Source organism: Tyto alba, unplaced genomic scaffold (genome assembly GCF_018691265.1).
Source record: "Tyto alba isolate M040663 unplaced genomic scaffold, T.alba_DEE_v4.0 Super-Scaffold_20, whole genome shotgun sequence".
Lineage (NCBI taxonomy): Eukaryota > Metazoa > Chordata > Aves > Strigiformes > Tytonidae > Tyto > Tyto alba.
In genome coordinates this window covers 7,688,144-7,713,488 of record NW_024881283.1, presented here as the reverse complement: position 1 = coordinate 7,713,488, position 25,345 = coordinate 7,688,144, and the positions used below count along the sequence as shown (strand labels likewise).

The 25,345-nt window shown below is 46.0% G+C and overlaps 1 protein-coding gene across 4 annotated transcripts; it reads left to right on the top strand.

The window, feature by feature from the left end:
• The first annotated feature begins 706 nt into the window (after positions 1 to 706).
• Positions 707 to 25,345, top strand: LOC104355432 (non-compact myelin associated protein). Of its 4 annotated transcripts, none has more exons than XM_033003333.2 (4): positions 707 to 725; positions 21,724 to 21,818; positions 21,955 to 22,039; positions 22,505 to 25,345. In XM_033003333.2, the coding sequence occupies exons 2-4, from the start codon at positions 21,734 to 21,736 to the stop codon at positions 22,644 to 22,646; spliced, it is 312 nt and encodes a 103-aa protein (XP_032859224.1). In that variant the 5' UTR covers positions 707 to 725; positions 21,724 to 21,733; the 3' UTR covers positions 22,647 to 25,345. The 4 variants fall into 4 exon arrangements, with proteins under 4 accessions (XP_032859224.1, XP_032859225.1, XP_042649877.1 ...); XM_033003334.2 differs by lacking the exon at positions 707 to 725 and adding an exon at positions 5,770 to 5,788; XM_042793943.1 differs by lacking the exon at positions 707 to 725 and adding an exon at positions 8,011 to 8,087.

Sequence of the window (25,345 nt, the reverse complement as noted above, 5' to 3'; positions counted from 1 at the left end):
TGCTGGTTTCAGAAGTAGGCTTGCACAGAGACACCAACTCGGCCCTTTCTGAGCTTGCACTTTGTATAAATAAATATCCCAAATTCCTTTCAAGCATTCTTCTAGAGAAGCAGCTGAAAAAATGTATGGTCTCTTCTTTGGCCAGTCTGCTTGTGTATTCTGGAGAAGTTGTTGCTGGGGGTTACTTTGTTTTTATAATAACTAAGAATGGGCCCTATTTTTGCAATCCTGTGATTACTGCTTCTCATTTTATTTCTACTTTGTTACTGAAATCCTTCCCCCCTGAAAGACCTCATGCATAAAATGTCTCTTGCTTAATTTATTCCCTGAAAGATTATATTTCTATTTTTGCCTGGTTTTGGATTACTGATTTTTTTATTTTTTTTTTAGCCCAGAATAGAAGATTGTCTTATGAATTTTACACTTACCGGGTTCTGTTTACTTGCTCTGCTTAATCTGTAACACTTGCCAGGAGGAGTTCATGGCTCAGTGTGCTTTTAATGTGGAAAGAGACCACAGTCAAACCTCATTCCCTTGGAGAAAAATGCAGAAATATTTCCTTTACTAAACCAAACAGGAGGCGCACACCTGGCTGGATCTGTGAGTCTTTGTTCCTGTGTGGGCTTGCACGGCACCTGCAGTACACCGCTCCGGGACCACTCCGTTCTGCAGACGTGAAGGGCAGCCCGAGGTGCGGAGAGACGGAGCTGGAGGGTGAGGCTGAGGTCAGTGGGAAGGGAGGGCTGTGTGCTTAAGCAGCTGTTTACCTGTGTTCTGAGCAAGGTGAAACACTTTTTCTCCTGTAGCTATTGACCGAGCTGAAATCTGAGTGAGCGTGACTTGGGGGTTGTCTCCTACCATCAGCCGTACAGCTCGAGGAAGGCTTGCATGATGTCTGTTGGAATGTCTCCGTGCCCTTCCCCTGGAGATCAGGGCTAGAGACGTGTCAGGATCGTGGGATCCACCTTAATGGGGAGTCAGGTGGTATCTTGTGCTTTGGTTGTTGTTTATGTATTTTATCTTTAAGTTGCATTCGTGCTAAGTCACACTGGAAAACACCCAGTGCTTTAAATATTAACTAATGTGTTAAAATCCTCTTCTGAACAAGGTCCCTTGCATTTTAACATGTTGGCATGTTCAAGCTTGTAGAAGGGAATGTTTGATTTCCTTGGTGAAGCAAACGTATTCCAACTATAGTATCAGCGGAAACCCAGATGTCAGCAGTACTAGGGTGAGGCAGTGGGAAGGATACTTACGGCAATCTGTTGTGTTGCTGTGTTACGTAAAATATAAAAATAACAAACTCTGTATCCTTGCTGACTCTATAGCCAATGACCGTGTTCCTGTTTGAATTACACGGTGCAGCAACAGGGATTAGGGAGGCCAACCAGGCTTAGATGTGCTCTTATGCTGTGGCAAGCCACTTCAGCTCTGCAGTTCAGTTCCATCCCTTGCAGGTATGTTTTGTAATTTTTTTTATTTTTTGTAACTGTGGGTAAGTGTACAGTGGTGAGGTCTTGATTTCATAATACAGTTCTAGACTTAATGAATTTCTAGCTGGTTATGATATCCGTAGTAATATGTTTGTTCTCTTTTTTTTCTTAATAAGACAGTTCCAGTATATTCGCTCTGCTCTCTACCCTTCTAATTGCAGGCAAACTGCAAATTTAATCTGTGGTGCTGTGAACTGGCCTTATGATCCAGGACGAGTACAAAACCTACTTGGAAGTGTAAGCTGGATGTATAAATTCAGTGAGACTTAACACATTATGAGGTTATGTCACTTCCTTATGCTTTTTGTAAGGCTGCAGCGTGGGCCTGTAGTTTCTAATTAAGAGTTACGGCCTTTGGCATTCACTGACTTCATTAGGATTGCTCTGAGCATCCCGATAGCTCGTTTGGTTCTCCACTAACACTGCTAACAGGATTGGTGGCTGATGACCTATAAACCAAATAATTGAGGTAGAAAGCAGAGCTTGATACATACAATGTATAAACCTTGTGTATGGCTACAGCTAATAGTACCAGGGCTATAAATTTAGGATCTGGTGAGGGACTTCTTACCAAGCAAGCACTTGGGAAAGTCCCACCCTCCCTCTCTTGTGCCACATAAGCTTTTAGAGAATACACTTTTTAGAGTTGCTTTTATTGAGCTTTTACTTGGTTTCATTGTAGATGTTCACAGCCCTTCTCAAGCATTGTAGTGGAGATGGTACTTGATTTATTAAGGTGGGGTTTTTTATAGTTGAAAGGGTACTTAGCACATTGTGATGCCTGGAAGCAATTACACTGGGCTGCTTCTAGTTTGTTTTGCTGTGTGTCATTTCATTCCAGTGGGATCCTGTATGTTTATTTCCTAATATAGATGATTTTTTATACAGAAACTCAGGGTGTTTTACTTGAAAGGAGAGGATGTAATTGTCCTTCCTTGGATACCTGCCACAAAGGAAACATACTTGTTTAGAACAAAGCAGTGAGAATCGGGAGATCTGAATTCTGCTTCAAACTCTGCTTTGGATTTTTGTAAGGAAGGAGCATCATCTGTCTTCTGCTGCAGCTAATGGTCCTGCAGGCTTGGTACTATTTTTCCCCAATATTTGAAGGGAATCGCACTGCCTCCTATGTTTTCTCCTCACCAGAGAGAGAGTGCTCTGCATTAATGAGGGTGCTGGCCCTGGACGGAGTTGGAGTTTCTCCAGACCTCCTCCTGCTTTAGGGAGATTCTTCTCTAGCCTGTGTAGGTGGAAAGAGTTGTTACTTTCTGTGCATTTGCATTTGTCCTGCGGTCACTGTCAAGTTTGTGGTGTTTGCCACGCAGAGTACGGTGTCAGCCATGAATCTATTACAGTGCTGGTGCTCGGAATCGCTCACTGGCTCATTTCATCCCTTCTGTGTTTGACACCCCATCGCACTTAAATGCAATTGTTGTATTGTCATGATGACTCTGATGTCAGAGGTGGCCAACAGCTCAGCTGAGCAAAAGTTATGCTAAATACCCTCTTTGTGTTTACTTCCATGAAAAACTACTTTGATCTCCAGAACAGTAAGATCGAGAAGCTTTTGTGCTGCAAAATGTTACGCCAGTTCCATAAGCACAGAAGCCGAGCTACGCACGGTCTCTGAGCTTTCTCCTTTTCTGTCTAAACTGTGAGTCCTTCTTTCCATCTATGGAAGTATCAATAACAGATCAAACAGAGCAAAGAAAATGAAAAAGAGGCCTGAAGCCCAGTGCTGGTAAACAATCCCAGATTCTCCCACAAATGCTATTGTATCAAGCTTTGACTGAGCTAATATAAAATATTGTATGCAGTGAAAGCAAAACTTTTGCAACCATTGAACCTTCAAAATGTGCTCCTATGACCCAGTGTCAGTGATCAGCCTAGCAGTGCTTAGTACTAGCATCATGCTTATGCAAGCATTAGCTGGTCTTCCAGTAAGGATGTAGAGACATCCAGGCTCTGGACCTTGTTGGGAAGAAACTCCTGAATGCACATCGTGCAGCTTCGTAATTTTACCAGGCTGCTGAAGGTGACCTCACTTTCTTCTTGGTGGTGGCAACAAAGGCCACAAAGCCCCCTTGAAGGAATGCAGACATGGCCAACAGGCTGCCCTGGGAATAGTTGACTCTCAAGACAAGGGGACCTAAGTGTGTGTGGATATCTTCAAAATTTCAGTCCCTTTCCAAAACTTACCTTGTGAATTGAATCTCAGCTTTATCAAGGCAGACCAAAAGTCCCAGAGGAGCAAGAGTAGGTAGGAGCCCATGCTTCTGGGTAAACCCAGCTGCTGAGGCCTGGCAGCTTTGTAAGGGTGTGCCAAGCTGTGTGTATTTCTATAAGCTCATAAATGCTCTGAAAGTTTTTATTGCAAAGAGATGGCACTGAGCCTTACCTTGCCAAGCAGAGTTTGTGCAAGGCTGGGGATCTGCCAAGCAGTGCAGACTCCAGTGCTTAGTTTTGTCTGGGATCCAGTTGTGCCTTGCACCAGATCCAGATGTAGGAGATTTGCTCTGGTTTCGTCCTGGAAGAAGGAACAGGGGATCTGGAGAACAATTTACAATGTACTACTTCGGTTTTTATAACAATTCAGAAAAACAACAGGTAAGGAGTTTGGTGAAAATACAGAACTTCTTCCTCTTTCCACATTAATGTGGGCTGCCTGACAGTCATCGTGGCTGGTGTCTCCTTGCTTGTCTGATTTAAATTGAGTTAGGATTATTATTATTAATAATAATTAACTTAAATGTAACTTTTCGTACCCCTTCCATGTTATGAGTGCGCACTGTTGAAAGAAGCCCCTTCTACTCCACAGAGATACAACCCAGGGAAAGTATGCAGCTGGAATACCATCCCTGTTCCCAGAAGAGAGCTTCATGTTCTTTCTTGTTTATGCAGAATGAGGCAGTACTTGTAAAGAAACCAATCAAACTAAAATTATTCCCTTGAAAAGACAAATGGTGAGTAATCCTTACTGAGATTTCAATCTGTGCTTTTAAGGAGGTGTGATATCTGCACAGGGTTTTAGTGTGATTGAGGCAAAAGGATTTAGCTGGAAGTGACTAATGTGGGTCTTTGTAGGTATAGAAAAATAAAGTTTGCTAAATAATTGGATCCTGAAATTCTTAATTCTTACACTCTGGTGAGAAAGCCTCTGTGGTTTTGTTCTGTGGGGTTCAGTGTAGAAACCAGTCCATCGTGAACACCGAACTGAAGCAAGGCTTGTGTTGGGAAAACACATGTTTCTTTAGGAGATAAGTATCTGTTTACTGCAATAGTATGTGCTATTTTTTGTTCTTTACTATCTTCACTTGGACTTGAGCACCAATTTATAAAATGGAGCGTGTGGCTGTTGCTTTCTTTGGTGCAAGCACTGAGGTGACTGACACCAAAGGCAAGTTTAGGTTTACGAACGCAAGTTTAGATTTGTATATGACATCTTTATCAGTGGCTCCCAAAGTGCTTTACATGTGAAACCTGTGTACCTGATGAGTATTTGTATTCCTCCAGAGCTAGATCAAGTGGGCTGTCGGATCTGGTGGATGTGTTTGCTCCCCTTTCTCTGCCTCCTCCAGCCAGCTTGAATAAGCAGATCAGGGAAAACAGACACATTTATGGGTGTGATGTTCTGCTCTGGCTCCCGGTTCAGAGCAACAAGGAACCAAAGACGTTATGAAGCCAGAACTGCAGAGACCCAAAAGCCTGCCTGGTTCTGGTCTGTCACGTTCTGGTAGTACGTGTGAACCCAATGTTCAGAGCATCCCTGTGATGAGATAGTTTCAATTTCCATCTTTTATTTCACCGAGTGCAAAAATACTTGGTGAATTGAGTGGAATTAATGGTATCTCCCATTTTCGGTGTGTTATTTTGTACTGAAAAAGAGTGTGTAATGCCAAGTGCTGCATCAAGTTACTAACGCTCCTTGTCTGGGCCGAAAGCACAGCCCCAAGCCCGAGCAAGATAAGGGGATTTTGTACATTTGCAGTGAGATGTAGCGTCAGGTATCGTGTTTCTTTGCCTAACTGAGTTGCTGTACATAAGTGAGGGAAACTATAAATGCTTTTATAACTGGGTCTTGGCGGGCAGAGAGTGTCCTGGCAGGAAAGCTGCCTGGCTCCAGCCGGGTATGAGCCATCTCCCATCTTGTGCTCCCTGCTGTGGTGGTGGTTGCTTTGGAATGCTGCGTCATGACCCCTTTGCTCCCATGGGATCTGTCAGGGTTACTCCACCATTGCCTTGTGAGTGACTCAAAATGGAGTATTTCTCACACAGGAAAAGCTGAGAGTTGCAAGGTAAGGAAGCACCTAATATTTAATCCCAAGCCTGGGGTGGTGACTTGAGGTTGCTGTCTTTTTGTGAGTCGCAGTGGTTAGTGCTTTTGCTAAAGCAGCACCTTTAAGATTGTGTAAGAATCTTACTTTTTTTTTAAGCTTTTTTTTCTTACCTTCATGTCTGCAGAGGAAAAACTGTGATTTAAACACTAGAAAGAAATAACCCTGTGAATATTGATAGTTATGCCAAATGTTGTGATTTTTAAATGAGCTCTTGATTTTTGGAGCCAGCTCCTGATTTCTCTCTTCTGTTTGCTTATCTAACCCCAGCTGTGAGCTGGAGAAGTTCTCGTCCTCCCTTTGAAGGCTTAATTTAAAGGCAGACAAGGAAGGTACCTGCTTGCCAGCTTCTGTCAGGAGTAGGTTCTCCAGCTTTGAAAATATTTCAAGTGTGAGACAAAATCTTTTGCCCTCTAAATCTTTCTTTTCATCTTTCCCTCTGGCAGACCCAGCAATAACAAACCAATGCTCGTTCTCCAAGCCCTGCCTCTGTCCACCAGTGATTCATTAATGACCTTGTTTGCTTTAGCAATGCCTTATCAGTGAAATGCTCAGAAATGTGCCATGCTGGGGCTCTGCAGGGGCCGCGACACCCGGGCTCCGTGGCTGCAGACGCTCGTGCGTTCAGACCAGTTGGCACAAGTTTTGTCCTCCGGGCTACTGGAAGTGAATGGCACCTGTGTTTGGAGGGTGAGAAAGGTGAGGTTCAGGGTTGTGCTGGAGGAAGCTCAGTCCTGTGGAGCTGCAGGAGATGCTGCTGTGGAGGGATGTGGCTGAGAGCAGCTGTCGGAGCGTGCCCCAGGGGAGGCTGCAGGAGGGGGATGTTTGATGAGAAGCTGCCTGCTGTCATTGCCCAGCTTCGTCCACGGAGGTGTGTGTGGGACCTGCAGCAATCCTCCTCTCGCTCCAGCTGGCATGAACCAAGCATTTGAAACTCACCTTGCCAGGAGCCTCAGCTTTCCTAGAGCTGTCCCCAGAGAGAATCTGTAAACACTGTAGAAAATCTTGGATCTGTGCTCACATCACTGGTTGTCTCCTACCAGTTTCAAACTCAAGCACGACTGCAGGTCAAGGATGCCAGCCCAGACCCCCACCCTGGACTTTGTTGTCCACATGACACAGCAGAGACAGGCAGGAGCAGAAGTTTTGCTGGAGTGCTGTGTTACAACCCAGCAGCATGCTGAAATCCCTTCTGATGAATGCATTGGGAAACATTCAGATAAACCCATCTTGTTACACAACCCAGTGGTAGCTGATTAACTGTGGCTTGTAAAAGTCCTCAAAAGAAGTTAGGAAGTCATTATCCCACTGCACAACCTATGCCAGTTCAGACAGGGTCTGGTCTAAGGATGCACAGGTTTAAATAATCAAAAAAGCAATCATTTGTAGATCAATTTACAGTCAAACCTTCACTCTAGTGAAGTCAGTCATCGATGGAAGCTGGGTAGCCAGGAGATTTCCCAAGAAATCTGCTGCAAATGTTCATGGGCTGTTAGGAAGGCCCTGTTTCTGCCTTCCCGTACGGAGGCAGGGTTTTGTAATGGGCAGGTTTCAGCCATATGTTTCAGGTTGCTTTATCTTAGAGATTGGTGGTGGTAGTTCTAGCTGCAGATGGGGAAGCTGAGGTGCAGGATGGGGCAAAATGTCTTCTGCATGGCAGCTCAATAGTTGTAAACCATTAATTGAGCCCAGACCAAGGGCTGCAGACGTTTAATGTGGTTTCCTTGTTTCTGGTGGGAGCATCAGGCCCCAGGCAGCAGCAGTTCCGTTTTAGAAGTGTGATTTCCACGTGAAAAATGCAGACAGGGACTGTGGTCACTCACCACTTCTTCCCCACTCATTGGTGGGAAATGCAGAATAAAGCCAACTAAGTACAGGTTAAAGACAACGCTTCCTTTCCAGTTTGATCCTTTTGATTCTACTAGGGAGTAGACAGAACCACTTGTTCTGTCTTTGGGATGGATGTGTTTGGGAGTTTTCTCTGGAAGACCACTGGGTGTTGAAATGCCGCCGAATTTGGGCTGTTTCTCACAGCGTTGGGGGTTCTCCGTGGGAGCCCGGCAGAGCCTGAGCAGGTCCCGTCCGTCCCCACGAAACCCCTCAGCAATGGGGAACCGAAACCTCGCAGTACCACGAGCAGGAGGTGCACCACTCTTTCCAGAAGGGTTGCCCTCGGGTTTTTCGGGACGCATCGGCCACTCGTCCCGGTCCGTGGTTTCCCGCCTGCGATCGCCGAGCCGGGCTGCGCTGGGGCACCACGGTTTGTTTCTTCAGCTGCTCCATTTTAGCTTAGATCTGCCCGAGCCTTTTCTGCTGGCAAACCCCTTCTCCCCTTCCCTCCAGCCCCCTCCGGGGCTGCGGGCTGCAAGCGGGGTTCTGCCCGCCCCCCCCACCTTCCCCGGCCCGGGGAGGCGGCGCCGGGGGCCGGGCTGGGCGGCCCCGGGGGAACCACCTGCATCTGCCGGGCTGGGCCGGGCTCCCCGCCGGGACCGGCACCCCCCGGGCTCCCCGCCGGGACCGGCACCCCCCGGGCTCCCCGCCGGGACCGGCACCCCCCGGGCTCCCCGCCGGGACCGGCACCCCCCGGGCTCCCCGCCGGGACCGGCACCCCCCGGGCTCCCCGCCGGGACCGGCACCCCCCGGGCTCCCCGCCGGGACCGGCACCCCCCGGGCTCCCCGCCGGGACCGGCACCCCCCGGGCTCCCCGCCGGGACCGGCACCCCCCGGGCTCCCCGCCGGGACCGGCACCCCCCGGGCTCCCCGCCGGGACCGGCACCCCCCGGGCTCCCCGCCGGGACCGGCACCCCCCGGGCTCCCCGCCGGGACCGGCACCCCCCGGGCTCCCCGCCGGGACCGGCACCCCCCGGGCTCCCCGCCGGGACCGGCACCCCCCGGGCTCCCCGCCGGGACCGGCACCCCCCGGGCTCCCCGCCGGGACCGGCACCCCCCGGGCTCCCCGCCGGGACCGGCACCCCCCGGGCTCCCCGCCGGGACCGGCACCCCCCGGGCTCCCCGGGGCAGCAGCGGCAGCGCTGGGGTCCCCCGGCCGGGCTGGGGCCGGAGCGCGGAGCCCCGCGGGGGCGGGACCGGGGACCGGGGACCGGGACCGGGACGGCGGCAGCTCCGGGAGGAGCGAGGAGCGGGGTCCGCCTCTCCTCTGCGGGAAAGCCGGGCCCGGGGCTGAGCTCCTGAAGCCTGCAGCATCCTCCCGTGAGTACCGGGCGGGTAAAAGCTTCCGGAGGGTTGGGGTATGCATCTGTGTTTTGAACAGGTATAAATGTAATTTTGCTCCTCTAAAGCTCGAAGTTACTTTCTGCTGCCGGGGAAAGGGCTGTAAACGGTCGTTTCAGTGGGGTTACTCCGGGTTTGTGTATACCATAGTAAATGCCTCTACGTGCAGCAGAACTCTTTTATCAGTAACTCTAAACCAGAAGGAAATACAGAGCAGATGTCCTCGTACGATTTTCTGCTAAACTGCTGCTTTAGCAGTTGTTTCATTAATTGGAAACCTTTAAGGTACAGGGACTGGAACTGATCTGGCAAGTTGTTTCCTCCCCCGAGAGAAGTTTGCGCGTCTGTTGAATGATTATTCTCTCACTAGCAGTGTCCTTTCATCACTGTGGATACGCTGAATCTCTTGTTCTGACTTATTTAACCCCAGCACTATAAATAAGGTTTTGTTACTTTTCTTTTGGTTTTTTTTTTTTGTTTTTTTTTTTTTTTGTTTTTTTTTTTTTTGTTTTTTGTTTTTTGTTTTTTTTTTTTTAAATCTGCTGAGCGGCATGCTAGAAAGGGCTGGCAGACTAATATTTAACATGAAAAGAACTAGAAAGCTTGGAGCACTGTGTTACAGTTCACTGAGCGTCTCCAGCGCAGAACAAAACTGTACTGCTTTCATTATTTGGGAACATGCTGAAGTTGCTGACAGGTTTAAACTGTGATTTCTGGTTTTTCATGGTAATTAATGTGCTTAATGCCCCAGGAAGTCCTTGCTAAAGGAAGCATAGTATTTTGTAAACAAATTTCACTAATGTGATACATTGTGCTGGATGAAGTGGTTGGGCGGGAGGGTTTGATTTAGTGATTAGGCACCAGAAGACAAAGGCAATGCAGTAATCAGTGACTTCGTGGCCCCATAAGAAACATTGTCTTGCTGTGTGGACAGGGCTGTGGGTGCCAGGTTTAGACACAGAAGGAACAGGGTATAAGTATAAAGTATTGCACTGCCTATGTGTTTGTCTACTCCGTGTTCTTGGAAGAGGGGATGTGCCTCACTGATTCAACAAGTTTGCATATGCAGTACTTGAAGAAGTCTTGCAACTGCTTTCATCCTGCTTTTTGCAAAGTGAAAGGAGTTGCATTTCTACATCGCATACGGTATTCTCCCTATATATTTCAATACAGAAAAAAAAGAAGGATATGAAACTTGTAGAGGATCTTACAACAGCGTTGAGATTTGCATTTTTCTGGTAGATGAACAGCTTCAATTGCAGAAGGTCCAGTCCAGTAGCTGGGGAGCACATGCTGAGCTGCAGGCAGGGGACAACAGTCCTAAAACTCCAATCCACAACTGGCAGCAGACTTGGCTCCCTTGTTGGCTGTAATTCATGAAAGTTTCCTGTCCAGCCCTGCTCCTATCTGTCTGCTGCAACTGAAAGCGTGCCTTTTATTACTTACACTAAATTCCTCTTCTTACTTATGGCAATAAACAGTGAATCAGTCAGGATTTAGTGCACAAAGGAGCTGGAGATGCCTGTCAGTGATATGCCGAGCGCCTGCAGTGGTCTTGGATCAGCAGCTACCGTGCTCGCAGGGTAAATCCATCAGTGCTGAAGACCCTGCGGGGTGCTGGCGTCTGCCCAAAGCAGCCCCTGCTCCCCACGGAGGTGTCTCACGTGCCGGGTTCTCATGCCCTTGCGCCAGGCTGGGATCAGCGTCGCTGAAGAGCGGCTGTGTTGGGAGGGGGTTTGGTCGGGGGCCGGCGAGTGAGCCTTGACCTGGCCTATTGTTGGGCATGTGGGAGAAGAAAAAAAAAGTGGTGGGGATGACTGTGCTGCTTTTATTGAGAGTCACAGAAATCAGGAAATGCAGCCAGAACCTATAGTGTTCGTTAAGCCTCTTGGAGGGAGAGATGATATGAGGCATGAATGGAGATCACAGAGGAGGAAGGCAAGAAAAAAAGCTGCTGGGACGTCTGAGTCATCCAGTTTCCCACCGGCATACATAGCTTAATGTTTTTCACAACCACCTCCGTGGAGCAGCAAAGTTAAAACCTAATTCCAGGGGCTCTGGAGTCACTGTGCTTCCTCGCTCCAGGCCAGGTCCCAGTCAGGGATCCCCCTGCTCAGCTACGAGGTAGATGGGGCAGTTGCCTCAAGTGCCAAGCTGGGCGAGTGGGCAGAGGAAAAGGGCTCTGCCGTTATCGCATCCTCCCATTTGGATGGAGGCAGCCCCTTAGACCCAGCACACACCCAGATTCACCCCACGTAACATCAGCACTTAACCACTCGGCTGTGGGCTGGCTGAGAAGGTGCTTTTTGGTGAGATTTGCAGTGCTCGGGCTGAGGAGGGGAAACGAGCCCACGGATCATCCCAGCAGCACTGGGGGACTTGGGCTGCCCATCATCTGCTGTGCCGACCCAAAGTACCGTGGCCTTGCGTGCTATTTTGTGCTTCTGCTGGGGCAGAGTAGAAACCTAAATAATTAATTGGAAAGACAAAGTTTCCTAATTACTTATTAGTCTGTAATGGAAGCCTCAAAACTCTTAACCCAGCAAATGTATACGTCTTTAGAAAAGAAAAAACAAACACCTGGCTGCCAGCAAACAGGAGCTGATAAATGTGGTGAGCCATTCTCTGACATGAAAGGCAGCTCAGGGTGTGAACTCATGCCAGCCTGCTGCCCATCACAGTGTGAGTCACGGGTGTTTGCTCTGTCCCATGGGAATCTCAGTGTAAGGTAAATCCAGAAGTAGCTGTTGCCATCCCTCTGGCTCTGCTGGACATAGCGAGGAGTGCCTGAAGACACCTTTGGGATTGCCTTCCTCCTTGGATTTGTTGCTGGCATCTATGTGCCATTGGATAAGTGACTTGCCCACAGGCAACGTGGGCAACAGAGGGAAATGGCCAGGGAGCAGTGTGATGGTGTGGGAACTGGGAGAAGTGGTTTTCTAGTCTAGGAAGCCAGTCCTGGTTTGGGCAAATCATTCACAAATGATACTGGACTCCAGCCATGGTTTGGCTTGGCTGGGAAGGAAGATGGAGGACAGGCTACAGTTTTCAATGTATTTGGCTCATGTGTCTCCTTTTTTGGTTGTTATTGTCCTTATGAGTCTTAATTGCTCCAGGTAACCCCTTTTTCCTCCTCACAGCGGCTGACAGTACTTTAGCAGTTCTTTGTTTCATAAGGCAAGTTTCCCATATGTCTAGGCAAAGCACGAGACGTTTTTTCTGGGGTTCCCCTCTTCTCTTTGGGCTGTGCTCTTTATGAGAGGTCACTGATACCTGGGTGTATACAATATGCTTATACAAAAACATTCCGATGTCTAAAAAAATTACTCTTGTTCTTCATTGTCAGAACCACCACAGAAAGCTGCTTTGCTGCACACATGTAACTTGGCCACCCCTTTACAGGGAAGTGATGTGAGCTGGCCAGACGAGATAGAAAAACTCCCTGAACTCTGGGAAACTTTGGAATTGGATCTGATTCGAGATCTGCATGCCACAGCAGGAGCCCAGATCTGCCCTGTGCTACTGATGTTAATTAATTTCATGCTGTTCTCCAGCTGGATACGATGCTTTGACATTGGTTTTGTGGTTTCTATCAGTCCTTTTCCAGTAACACAAAATGGGACATTGAGTTCCTCTTCTTTGAATTGCCCATGAGAGCTGGGCTGTGTGACATCTGTCCTGCAGTGCTTTGCAGTGGCAAGTAAAAGACAACCAGGCAACGTGGCTGGGGGAGCTGGGTCCCCGGGAGGGGGGACTTGCTTCCCACTGCAGGCAGGGCACTGCCAGGGCTGGTGGTGGGATGCTGAGCTCTGAGCCCCTCTTGGGGGGGGGGGCGGAACTCTGAACTGCTCTGTGAGAATGTGTGAACACATTTCTTCCTTCCTGCTAGCCTTCACTCTGGGCTTTTTTAATGTCTCTGTCAGAGGGAAGGTAATTCAGCATGTTGATGAACTGCCTGACTGTCCTGCTCTCAGTCTCTGGCTCAGAGGAGGCTGTGTCAGACTCGATCTACTCAGCAAAGCAGCACATCACCGCCCCTTGCCCTGTTTTAAAAAGTGTGTTGAAATCTGCCTCTGCTGCCTTGTTTCCTGTAAAAGAGTGGCTGAGTGTGCAAAAAGGTGCTGCCTGGCTCAGCACCCGCCGGGTACAGTGGCTGCACTGTTCAGCTTGTTCCCAGGATTTCCAAACCCCACTCCAGCTCCTCTCGCCTGCCATTCCCTCTTGTCTCTGGGTTCTCCAGATTCCTGGTGGATGCATAAGGGCCTCCTGAGTGTTCCTGTTCTGCCCGGTCACCCTGGGACCGAGTGCCAAGCCTGGCTACAGATACCGAGCAGACACCTATAGCTCTGGAGCTACAGGGAGCATGCAGAGAGCACGCCTTGCACTGCAGAGCAGGAACACAGATTCAGACCAACCCAGTCTGAGCGAGATCCCAGAAATCAGGGGGATTGATCTGGAAGTGGTGGGACATTTTCTTGCTCTAATTGACTGTAGTTATATACGCTATTCAAAGCTGCATTTATTGAAAACTTTGGCCCTAAATGAAGCTGGTCTCTTCTGTGCTGGGATTCCTTTTCCATGCCACAATTCCTTGGGTTTTTTCTTTCTTCCTTTCTAATTGGGAACTATTTGGGATCTTCCATTTAGTATTGGACTTTCAGGCAGATGCCTGTTTCTGACTTTTTAAATAAAAGGGTTAATCCCCTGCTTTGGAGCATTTCTGGGTTGTGCCTGGAGTAAAGCAGCTGCCCTGATGGAAAGTCCAGGTGAGAGAGGATTTCTACAACAGTGTAATCTCCTGAACTGCTCCAGCTTTTCAGTAAATGGCAGATCCAGCACGGTACAGAGCCTGGTGATCATTTCTGCAAAAACACTGCTGAATCTACAACGTTGGGGTTTTTTGTTGTGGGTTTTTTTTTTTTTTTTTTTGTTTGGGGTTTTTTGTTTGTTTGTTTTGTTTTGTTTTTTAAAAACAAAACAAAACAAAACTCTAAGAATCTGAGAAGCTGTAGGGATTTTTCCAAAGATATTGCTGAAGAACTGCAATGTGTCCTGCAGTAACAGGGTCTTCTATAAAGCATGACGTGCACAAAGCAGGGTTGACTTTCCGCTGCAAGAACAGAAGCAGACCATCCTCAAGGGCAAGCTGCTTTTTTGTGGTCTGTTTGTCCAGATCCACTGAATTTGCCACCAACATGCACCTTCCTGGGACTTCCTTGAACAGCAGAGACAAATTGTTGGGTAGTGTGGTTTGAGGGGTGTGTGACACAACACCACTGACCACTGCCAGGCTCTAACCGAGGGTTCAGCTCAGATTAATTTTCTTGTTTTCCATTTGAGTGCACACATTGATGGTTTCTGAAGTTTGTCACCTTGAGTCTAATTCACCCTCCCGCAAGAGTCATTCCTGCCTTGAGATTCATACAGGTGCCTGAAGGCATTTTTCTTCTTTCTGAATATTTTTTTTTCTGGGTAATATTTAACTGCTAATTCCACATCCTTCCCTCCTGCGCCCCCCACCTGAGTGCTCCCAGGAACACACGTGGTGTGTGGGACCTCACCAGTGGGCAGAGACACCTTATTGCAAGCAAAGAGCGTGGACTGTGCTGAGTTTGGGGAGCCCCCGTGGGCTTTAGGCTCCTGGGATGCTTTGCACCTGCTGCAAGAGTCACTGTGTTTTAAGTGCATGAGTATGAGTGGATGTTCTTCGCCCGTTGCTGTGGTAAGGCTTGTAATCCACCAGCCTGCATTTTTCATTCCCAAATCAGAGGTTAATTATGCTGCCAGGCACTGGTGGGAGCTGCTGCTCAGATATATGGTTCTGTTGATATCTCTGTGCACAGAAGGGGCTTCCAGCTCCTGCTGAGTCCAGGTGAGCTGGGAATCAGCCTCAGGCTTTGTTCTGTGTTATGAAGTGGCTGTCCCTCCTGTCCCTCATGTTGATTTTCCTGGCTGAATTGCGTGCATGCGAGCTGCCTCTGCATTTCTGGGATGCGGCGGTACATCTATACCAGTTTGCTGTAAAATGTAACACAGAAGTTCATCCGATCCCTTCCAGAAAGCATGGGACTTCCAGCACAGGGGACATCCCAGATGTCCGGGTGCGCAGCCACACTCTGAGCTATTGAAACTGTGCAGCAATGACTGAAACGGAGGATGCCCAGATACCAAGGGATAGAAAACCCTCAATATCTGCTCGGAAAAAGCCTTCTGGTGGAAGAGCACATCTGAGGAAAAAAAAAATGATGTACGGTGGTCTTGACAGCATGCAGAGAACTGTGAGCTAGCTCTGGCCCCAAAGGAGGTACAAATCCCTGGTGTGTCGTGGTGCGCTGTTAGAAAAGGCTTTCCTGATAGCAGGGGCAAACCAAGAGATACCACTGACACTGCCTGAGCCTTGGAGTCCACCTCACGAGCCGGGAAATTGGTGTGCTCAGCCTGTGCATTATTTTGCTTTAAGTCTGGAGACACGGTTCTGTGTTGTTGGAAAGTAAGGAATCCTGTCTCCAAAAAAAAAGCCCAAGCAGTGTATTGTACTTTTCCCTCTTTGTTATAATAAGGTGGATCCCGTGAGACTTCTTATTTGCCAGCTCTTGATTACACCACTTGTAGTTGGTTAATTTAGCATCTTGTGTGTGTACAGTCATAAGTTAAAAACGTAGAATAAGAACCTTTTAATAATAATTTGAAAAAGCTGCCAACAAAAGAAAACCTCTATCATTCCTTTCAGGAATAAGCTGCTTTCAGGAATAAGCTGCAAAATTGCTCTCAAGTCTCTCTTGATATCTGATAAATCATCTGTGCATTGCATGTAAATGGCATCTTTGTTTTAAAATGTTATTCCATTTCCTCTTAAATTAATCACCTCAGATCTAAATAATGAAGTAACTCCATCTTCTGGAAATGCAACCATTGAGCCAAATGATTGATTGTAAATGCCTTTTAAAGAGCCTTCCTATATAATCACAGCACATTAAACAGACCATTTTCTTTTGGATGGATGTATTCGTTTAAAATTCAGTTTTGTTTAGCATTTCTGGATGGAGGGGATTTTATGCATCCCGACTTCCAGTGGTCTGACTGGAAACTTGGACAAGTAGTGAAGTGTGCTGGGATGCAGGACGGGAAATCCCAGACAACGGGACAGGCCTAGTGGGAAGCTCTAGATGACATATATGATATTTGTTAGTGAAAGAGAGGGGGAGTTAGGGTGTTTAAAAAATAAAATATTCAACAACAGGCATCTGACAGACCCCACTGATTAGTTCTGTAACGTGACTGGAGGTTACGTTTGGGCAGTGCAAGCTTTGAGCTGCAGAAACTTCAACAGTGGCATGGTGTCATGGTTTTTTTTTTTCCATTTTAAGTTCAAATCCTGGTTCTGACATATTTCACAAGTGTCTAAGCAAGTCTTCTAATCCAAGCGTGCCTTAGATCCTGGCCTGTTACCAGTGGGAAAATACCTCTGGCTTGTTTTGCTTCCATATCCTGGCTTGTCTGCATACGCAGTCCTACCCTGAAGGATCTAGGGTGTTTTTATGGTGTGAATGCACTTCGCTCAACATGGTGGAGTTACTGTAGTTCCCATGAATAAGTGCATTCACACAGAGGGAGAGGAGAAATGTGTGTGGCCCAGCGTTTTAAGGCAAAAAATTAGAATTGGGAAATCTGCAGTTCACAGTCTGGTTTAGACATTGCTCCCGGGCAAGTCAATGACAAAGTCTGAGCTGGTTCATATTTCCAGGCTCAGCTTTTGAAACGAGGCCATTCCTTTCTGGGGACCTGTCTTCACTTCCTCAGTTCTTGTCATCTGTGTGAGCTGAGGGTTTTTAGCTTCTCAAGATATAAGCCACGCAGGTAGAATTACTGGGGTATTTTTCTTGGTGCTGCTACTGCACTGTAGAGTTGCCTGAAGTTTTGTTAACTTTCTCTGTCTTGGCAAGGAAATGAAATGCTTTTAATGTGTTTTAACAACAGCTAAACTTGGAGAGCTCATGTCAGAACCTGAGACAAATGCTTATATAAAGGTGCTGGTCTGCCATCAGGACACGTACTAATACACAGGTTCCATACAGAGCAGGGTTGTTTGCCTGAGGCCACGTTTATGCCTTTGCTCCCACTAGCCAGTTTGAACAAGGTTTTTTTTTTCCCTCCTCCCTCTCTCTTTCCAGCCTCACAAGGTAAATCCAGGCACATTCAGGTCTCACTGAAACATACTGTGTTTTTTACTTTCTGAATTACTTTCTGAAATTAGAGTTTGCCTTAACCCCCCGGTGATGTTCTTGGTTTTCATGGCTCATGATGCTGCTGGAAGGTGAGCGCGGGAGCACGTGGCTGCACTGCTGCGAGGCGGTTTGGATCGAAGATGGATGGTTTGCCAGGCTACGGGGAGCTGAAGCTGAGTTTGTGACTCTTAAATATCAGCCTGTTTCCTTTCCGTGCTGTGCCATGAATGCTCAATTGATTCCCCCACTGCTGGAAAACAGCAGGGAACAATGAAACACACAGGTTCAAACCACTCGGTGTTCACTGCATTTAGACAAGGTGAAGCTTGCTGCAAAGATAAGGAAGGTCAGGCTGCTCGGGTGGAGGCAGGAGCAGAGCTGAAGCACCCATCTGCTTCCTCTGGGGATTGCTCTCAAGCCAGGTCCTTGCTCTGAATCTCAGTTACTTTTAGGAAGGGAGAAAAACTCCGGATTTACTTAGAAGCATTAACTTCTCCCTTGGGTGGGAGTGAGTTTGCTGTTCAGTTTGATGTGTGAGCTGAGCTGAATTGCTTTTTGCTGAGCCTCAGAGGTGCCTTAGCACAAAGCTCCTTTGGAGCGGTAGGAGGGTGGATGTGGATGGTGGCTGGCTCCTCAGCCTCTTCTTTTGCAGGATGAAGGATGGTGATGGGTCTGTGGTGTGGAATTCTTGCAAGAGAACAAATCTGAGATTCAATTGACTGTTGGGACATCTACCACTCGTGGCAGAAAGTCCTTCCCCCCCTTGTTTAATAGGATCTGACTGCTTCTTGGGCTTCTTCGATGACATACTGGTATTTGTTTATTGGAATTAACGATTTATACCTCTGATAATTTGCCTCTCCTGACACTGCTCCAGCACCCTGGTAGTGTTCATGTAAGTTAGCTCTCAGTGGCCTTTTGATAGTGTAAGATGGTCCTGACATGCTCATTTACATCTGCAAGAGGACCAGAGGGAAAAGAATAGTGCAATTTCCAGTCTATTTCTAAATATTCTAGAGAATATTTCCTTTCCTGGCAGCTGTCCTGGCCAGTATACTGAGAAAGAAAACCAGGAATAGGCAAACCAGTGCTGGATTTTGCTGTCCCATTCCTTAGTGGGTTTTGTGATTTAAGACCTTGCCCTGTTGACATTTTTGGGAAGGGAATCAAGTCCCAGAGCAGCAGAGCTGATTCCTTAGACCTGGGTAAGTAGGGAAAAATCACCTGTTTTTCAGCCTGTGTTTGGCCATAATATAAGAGGAAAATACTATACGTGCAGCAGTGCAGTTGAAAGGACGAATTAATTCTCTAATTGAGCTTCTGGGTCACAACTAGTATATATTACTGCTGGAGAAACAATAGATGATTTTATGTCTATTTTAAAGCCTTCAACGCAGCTTGATGCAAAGCCCACCTTTTTCTAGGTGGCAAAGCGCTGACTTTGTGTGCCTTCCTAACCACCACCTGCCTTCCCGGGCAGGGAGTTGGCTCTCGAAGTCCAGCTCTGCTGGAAAAAACTCAAACCAACCCCTCTGTTCCCTGTCACCCCTCTCCTGCAATTGCCAGGTGCCGCGGGAGCCGCTTGACAGACGAGCTCTGATCCCCATCACGTCGTAAATGAGCACGGCCATTCTGCTTGCGATTCGACGGGGACGGGGGAGGCAGGAAGGCTGGATAAATGGGGGCATTGCTACCGCTCGCCAAAACAACCTACACGCGGTATCTGCAGAGGTGTTTTAAGTGGAAACGTGCCCAAAGCTTAACTTTATGGAAACATTTCCAGCTCTCTAATACAGGGATGCAAAAATAACCAGCAGTGTGTGCCCCCACCCCCAGGCTCAAGACCGATGGGTGAATTAGTGGCTCTCAAAACCCCAGGCAGGTGTGTATGCACAGGGGGAAGTGCGTGCTGTGTGTCATAAAGAAAGAATGTCCTGTGATTGCTGTATCAAAGTCCATTTCTTCTCCCCTGCTATATTGCTTTTATTGAGCACTCTTGATTTTTGAAATGTTTTTCTAAACAGTTAGGATCCCAGCCTGCAATACCCTGGAACCAGTAGGTTCCCATGGATTTCACTGGGCTTTGCTGGGTCCTTGAGTCCTGGCAGCACAGCTGCAGATTCACAGGGGAGGAATGGAACTGGGACTCAAAGCAGCAGAAATAAGGACTGGCACCTCCCACCCTGGCCTGAGACAGATCTCAGACCTCTTCTGTTGCTACACAATGCAGAACAAGAGGGTTTTCAGGTTGTATCTTAGATTGTTACACCCTGTCAGATAAATGAATCCTTTTCATAAACAGGTGGTTTCACTGACAATAAAAATTCTTCAGTTAGAGGTGACTCATGCACAAACAGCTCACTATTACCAAGGTGGTTTGAACCAGATGGAGGTTAGTAAATATGACTATTACATGGCTTAATATTGAAATAGTCAGCCTTCTTTATTTGAGAATTTTGTTTTAGTAGCCAGAGGAGGAGAAAAACGCTTCTGTAAATCTGGAATTTGTGCTGTCCTAAATCAGGAGCAACAAGGTACCAGTCAGAGGTGGCTTTTTCTGAATTATGTCCATAGCCAAAATACTTGCTCAGCATCTCCCAGCCTGCAGTGTGATGGAGAATCTCTTCAGCCTCTGCTTGTCGATGGTACAACCTTCATCAACGCGGTTTCAGGCAGGTGGGGACAACGCTGTCACCCGAGATTCGGTGCCTCTCCCAGGTTCCTCCAAGGCATGTGTAAATCTTTTCGTTGTGCTATACAGTAAAGCTGGGCAAACTTTAAACACAAAATATTTCTTTCAGCGTGGAAAGATCTATGACTACAGTTGATGATCATGTTGCTGAATTAACTTGGCCTTGGCTAAACAAAGGAATCATTCAGTCAGAGGAGAATGACCCAGTTACAGATTCGAGACAGTTATTTTTGGTTTTCTTTTTTTAAAGAAAAAACCCCTCAACCTTTTTAGCTTAAGGGGAACAAAGTATTTGATGAATCAACTTTGCAGTTCTGATCCTTCATCCCCAGTGAGACAGTGAGCGTTTCCCATCCCTGTGGTTACTGATCTCTCTCATTCCTCATATACCCATTAGTGGAGCCTCCCAAGTACAGATCGTGCCTTGACTCAGCTACTGGCCTTCCGCCCCGAAACAGCACCCTGCCTGGCAGGAGCACCCAAGCTGGGTCCTCCTTGCCTCCCAAATCTGCACCCTGACATTACATGTGTTTCATTTGATGGATGCTACTTTGCAGAAACCTTTAGGAAGCCTCAGTAAGGGGGAAGGGAGGCTGCTGTTCAGATTTCCAGTTCTTTTTATTACTTACTGATTTGTATCCACTCAGTAATTTTCTGGCTATTGTGTATCTTGTGCTCTGTAAAATGAAAGCTACTAAGGATGTACCACAGATGCACGATATCCCAGTAACAGAGTAGGGCAGAGTCCTGCCTGGTGGCAGTGGGCAGCATCTGAAATGGGAAATTCAATTCCGGTATCAGGTGTTGAAGAATAATTTAATTTTCAACAGATAGTTTGAAAGTATTAGCTCTCTGAAGCTGGGAGCTGAAATGGTTTCAGAGGTCTGTTTGAAGTGGTACTCACACCCTTCTCGGGCTGAAGGAATCTTTTAATGGCTAAGGTTACTAGTCACATTTAGAAAACAGTTGGAAAACGCTTATAAAATCAGTAAATATACAGGCTGCTCTTTCCAGATCTACAATTTTACGCTACCAAAGTGCAGGAGCAGGCATATTTTCAGCTATCCACTTGGAGGCCTGTCCTCGTCCACTAACAGACCTGAGAAGTCACTGGCGTGAGCGAGGGTGGGTCTGAACTCACGTCAGCTTTCTGTTGTAGTCACATTGCAATCTTTTCTGTCACGGGATAGCTGTTGTTTGTCATGTAACTTTTAGAGCTTCAAGTTAGGTGGTAAAATGTTTTTTCTTCTTCATGTTAGATGAATGAAGCTACTTTAAATTCTATTATGTAAAGGAGTTTTTACACCTTTTTATGCTGAGTTTATTTTTTCCTTCCTTAAAGATATATTACTGAATATTGGGTACAGAATTCTTCACACTTATTTGCTCAGTGATCTGAATCTCAACCTGAAATAATAATCTAAAATCCTAAAGCATTAAAAATATGTATTTATCTAAAACTTGTATAACAGCAGTAACATGAAGGCAACAATGCATTATTGTGTTTATATTGTATTTTATCCTATTAATACTGAGCCACGTGTGTTTTAAGGCAAATTGCTCAAGACTAGATCGTAGCAAAATTTCCATTGACTTCAGCAGGGCTAGGTTTTTACCACTAAGAAAATATTATGAACCCCAGTTCAGTGAGCCTACACTTAGTAGGCTTTAACAGATAGTTGCCTAATTATCACTGTCAAATTTTGGTTAGTATTTTATGAACTCACTCTTCTTTTTTTCTTCTGCAGTCAAATCAAGATGACGACCGCTGCACCACTGATCAATAATACTCAGTTCTCAGTAAATGTGACCACAAAGTCTCAAGAACAAAGTCTCTATCAAAGTAAGAAAAGTAGTGGGGCAGTGGCTTTTTTTTTTTTTTTTTTTTTTTAAGTGGACCTTGAACTTAGCAAACTTCAAACAGTACAATGACAACTTTGTAAATACGACTTTTTTTTCCCTTTCTTCTTCCCTGCTAGGTTCTGGAGCAATAGTTGCTGCCATCGTAGTAGGAGTGATCATTATTTTTACAGTGGTTCTGCTCATATTGAAAACATATAACAGGTATGTGGCCAAGTTCTGTATTTTACGAAGGCCAGACAAGATGAACCAGAATCAGTGTTAGGTGTGCTCTCACCTGACAGACCATTTCGGTATTTGTTGCTGAAAATTTCCAGGAGAATCTGAACTATATTGTGCTCGATTGAAGCCACTGTCGGTGTTCTGTGATTGAACTGCTGGGAAGCAGAGGAAGGTTCTTGACAGAGGATGTATGATGGAAGCTCTTTTTAGGGATGCCTGTTGATACAGAAAAGGTCTGATGTGTACATCAAGGCTGCCAGAGAGGAGCTTGATTTCTAGAAGCACCGACTTGCCATTTAGTATCTTTGGGATGAAATCCCGGCTTGCATTGACTTTTAAGTAGTTGTTCAATGTAACCTGCTTCCCTGGGAACCTTCCCAATGCTTATCATGGGAGGGAGCACAACACGTGCCAGCTCTGGTGACAATTTCATTTCTACCTTTACAGACGCATGAGAGTGAAGCGGGAGCTGGAACCCAAAAGCACCAAAACAGCAATGCCGCCTGCTTTAGGGCAGAACAGCAACAGCCTGTCTCAGCATCCTACAGTGACCTTCATACCTGTGGATATCCACATGCAGAACAGATAACTGGGAACGCTCGTCCTCTCTGCGAGAGAAGAGAGGTGGAATCCTTATTTACATGGACCTGAGACTCCTCAGCAAAGCGATGCTGCATTTGGAATAGATTGTCATTGATTCCGCTTTCTCTCTTTGGGAGGAAAAATAAGGGCTGGACACTCTTTGTATGACTGAAATCAACCGGTGGAGGCATACAAATCATCAGAAACGCAGGGAGCCTTTGTACAGGGCTCTGGGTATGGAGAGTCCGGAAAAACCAAGCCCATTCCTTGGAAGAAAAGATGCACATTTGTACTTTGTGGAGCTTTTGCTTACTCAGAGAGTCTTGAGTTTTTCTGTTTGGCAATGACTGATGATAAACTGGCAGAAAAATTTGGACATGCAAGCTACAACTCAGGTTGAACCTGGGTTTGTTATGATTTATGTGAAATAGGTTTGTAGTCTATTATATACATGATGGATAGTACAGGAAGTATCAAAATTGTATTTATCTTTACTCATCTTTCGTGTTTCTAATGCCACATATGTATGGTTTGAGATAAAATAGTTACTTTTTATTTTCAAGTATTTTTAAAATATTTCTATAAACTTGGTAACCTATCCATTTCCAAATGAACTCAATGTCTAAGGGTTCTCACTCTCACACCAAGAACTGCTTTAGGTTCATTACTGGAGGTGCATTATAATGTTTTGTCTTAGACAAAATCTGAGAAGTTCTTTAATTGAAAAAGTAAGCGTGGAAAGGCAGTATGAAGCCAGCAAGGCTTTACACAGTTACTATGTACAACCCACATCCTGAAATGCTTTGTTCTCTAAGGCAGACTAGGCTTGGACTATTTTTAGATTTATTTTTTTTCTAGCAAGTAACCAAAATGGATGTTGTTTTGCAAGTGTGATGACTGTGGGTGTACAGTACTGCAACAAAGAAATTCCCAAGGATATTCACAGCCCACTGAGTTCGAACACACAGCGGCATTGTCAGACATTCAGCGACTGATTGTCTCAAGTGCGTGTATCAAAGCAGCCCTGAAACACTGGCTGACAGGCCAGATAGGAAGGATTAGGAAGAAGTTGAGGAGTTAAACCCTGTTTTAAATAGAAGTACATGAGGCTCTGAGAAACGTCTCCACTTTTTGATACATCCATCTTAAATTTTATGGAGCCGCTCACTTGAATGGCTGGCCAGAGTGTGAAGTGGAAACAGCGGTAACATCATCCTCTGGATTTATTGTACTTTGGGTCTTGGATTGAGACGCTGCCAGCGGTCAGCTCGCAGCTACTGTGGCCATTACAGGGCTCCACCCGGTTTGTAGACCTTAGTAAAACTGTTAATAGGGTGTTTTTGACTCCTTTTTTGGAGCTGTAGAGAAAGGAGTTGTTGTTGTCTAACTAACTTGACCACAGAGAGCCTCCAGCTTTAAAGCTTTTTGTCCTGCAGCAGTTGGTTCGGTTGCTGGTCTTCCCAATACTGTCACATGTCACCAGTAGTTACATCCTTAAATAATGAAGCGCCAAAACAAAGCTGAACGATTCTCAGAGTAAAGTGATGAGGGGCTGGAGTGATAAGTTGATATATTTTTTCCATGATGTGAATGCATCTCTTGAACAGGTCATTTTTACTGACTGGTATTTTTGTGCAGAAACTAAATTCAATTACTTTGCAATTTTTTTTTTTTTTTTGGTATGAACTGGAGCACAGTTTGAATTCCAGACTAAATATTAAGACAGCTGTTTTTGAAGTTTCTAAATCTTATTGTTAATATTTCACTTGTCCTAGTTCTCTAACTTATTTTTTGTGGCAGGAATGATGGCTATAATAATTCAGAAGGGACGGCAGGTGCCAATTTATTTTTTTTCTGAAAATGTAAAGGAGTTGGCCTCCTGTTCCTGTCTCTAGACAGCTAAGAATGTTCCACTGTATCAAAATCAAGATCTTTAGAAAAGATAAGCCCCATTTTACTGTATTTTTTAACATTACCAACCAGACCTATTTCTAGCAAATTTTGTTCACTTTCAATTTACAGAATTTCAAAACAATGAAGTTCACTTTGCTTCACTGAAGCAGAATAAACAATACTTCTATAAGCAATTCTAGATTAGTAGAATTACTGTTATTGGCAGGAGAATTACTGCTCACTAGCATTGCTCAATCTGAAAAATTCAAAGTGTGCTGTTTTACCAGAAAAATTTGCCTTCTGTTGGCACAGCCTGGGAGGCCCCCACAATCCATTCTGACTTCTGTCAGCAAAATCCAGGGTTTATGCTGACCAAGCGAAATCACCTTAAGAAACAAAAATCACTGTATTTCCACTGCACTACTGCTGTAACACTCGTGTAATTTGCTGTGGATTTAACAGCTTTCTGGGAACAATCCCCTGTTGTCCTTGTCCTATAATAGTAGCTGCTTCAGCGCTGAATCGACCTGCCCTAAGCATCTGGCTTCCACTTTCAAACCCCCAGCTTTTGGAAAAGCTCCCCTTTAGCTGCCTTTGTGTCCAGACTTGCCATCAGGTAAAACTGTTGGTTAAAAAAAAAAAAAAACCCACAAGTGAAAGCTGATATTGCAAACTGGTCTATTAAAGAAATCCCAGATCATGTACGCCTTTGAGAGAATAGGCAAATGTAAGGGTAATGCATTAATTGTGATTCACACAAACTCCTTAGAGATTATCCACGAAGCTCTGCAAATTAATACACAGTTGAATCCT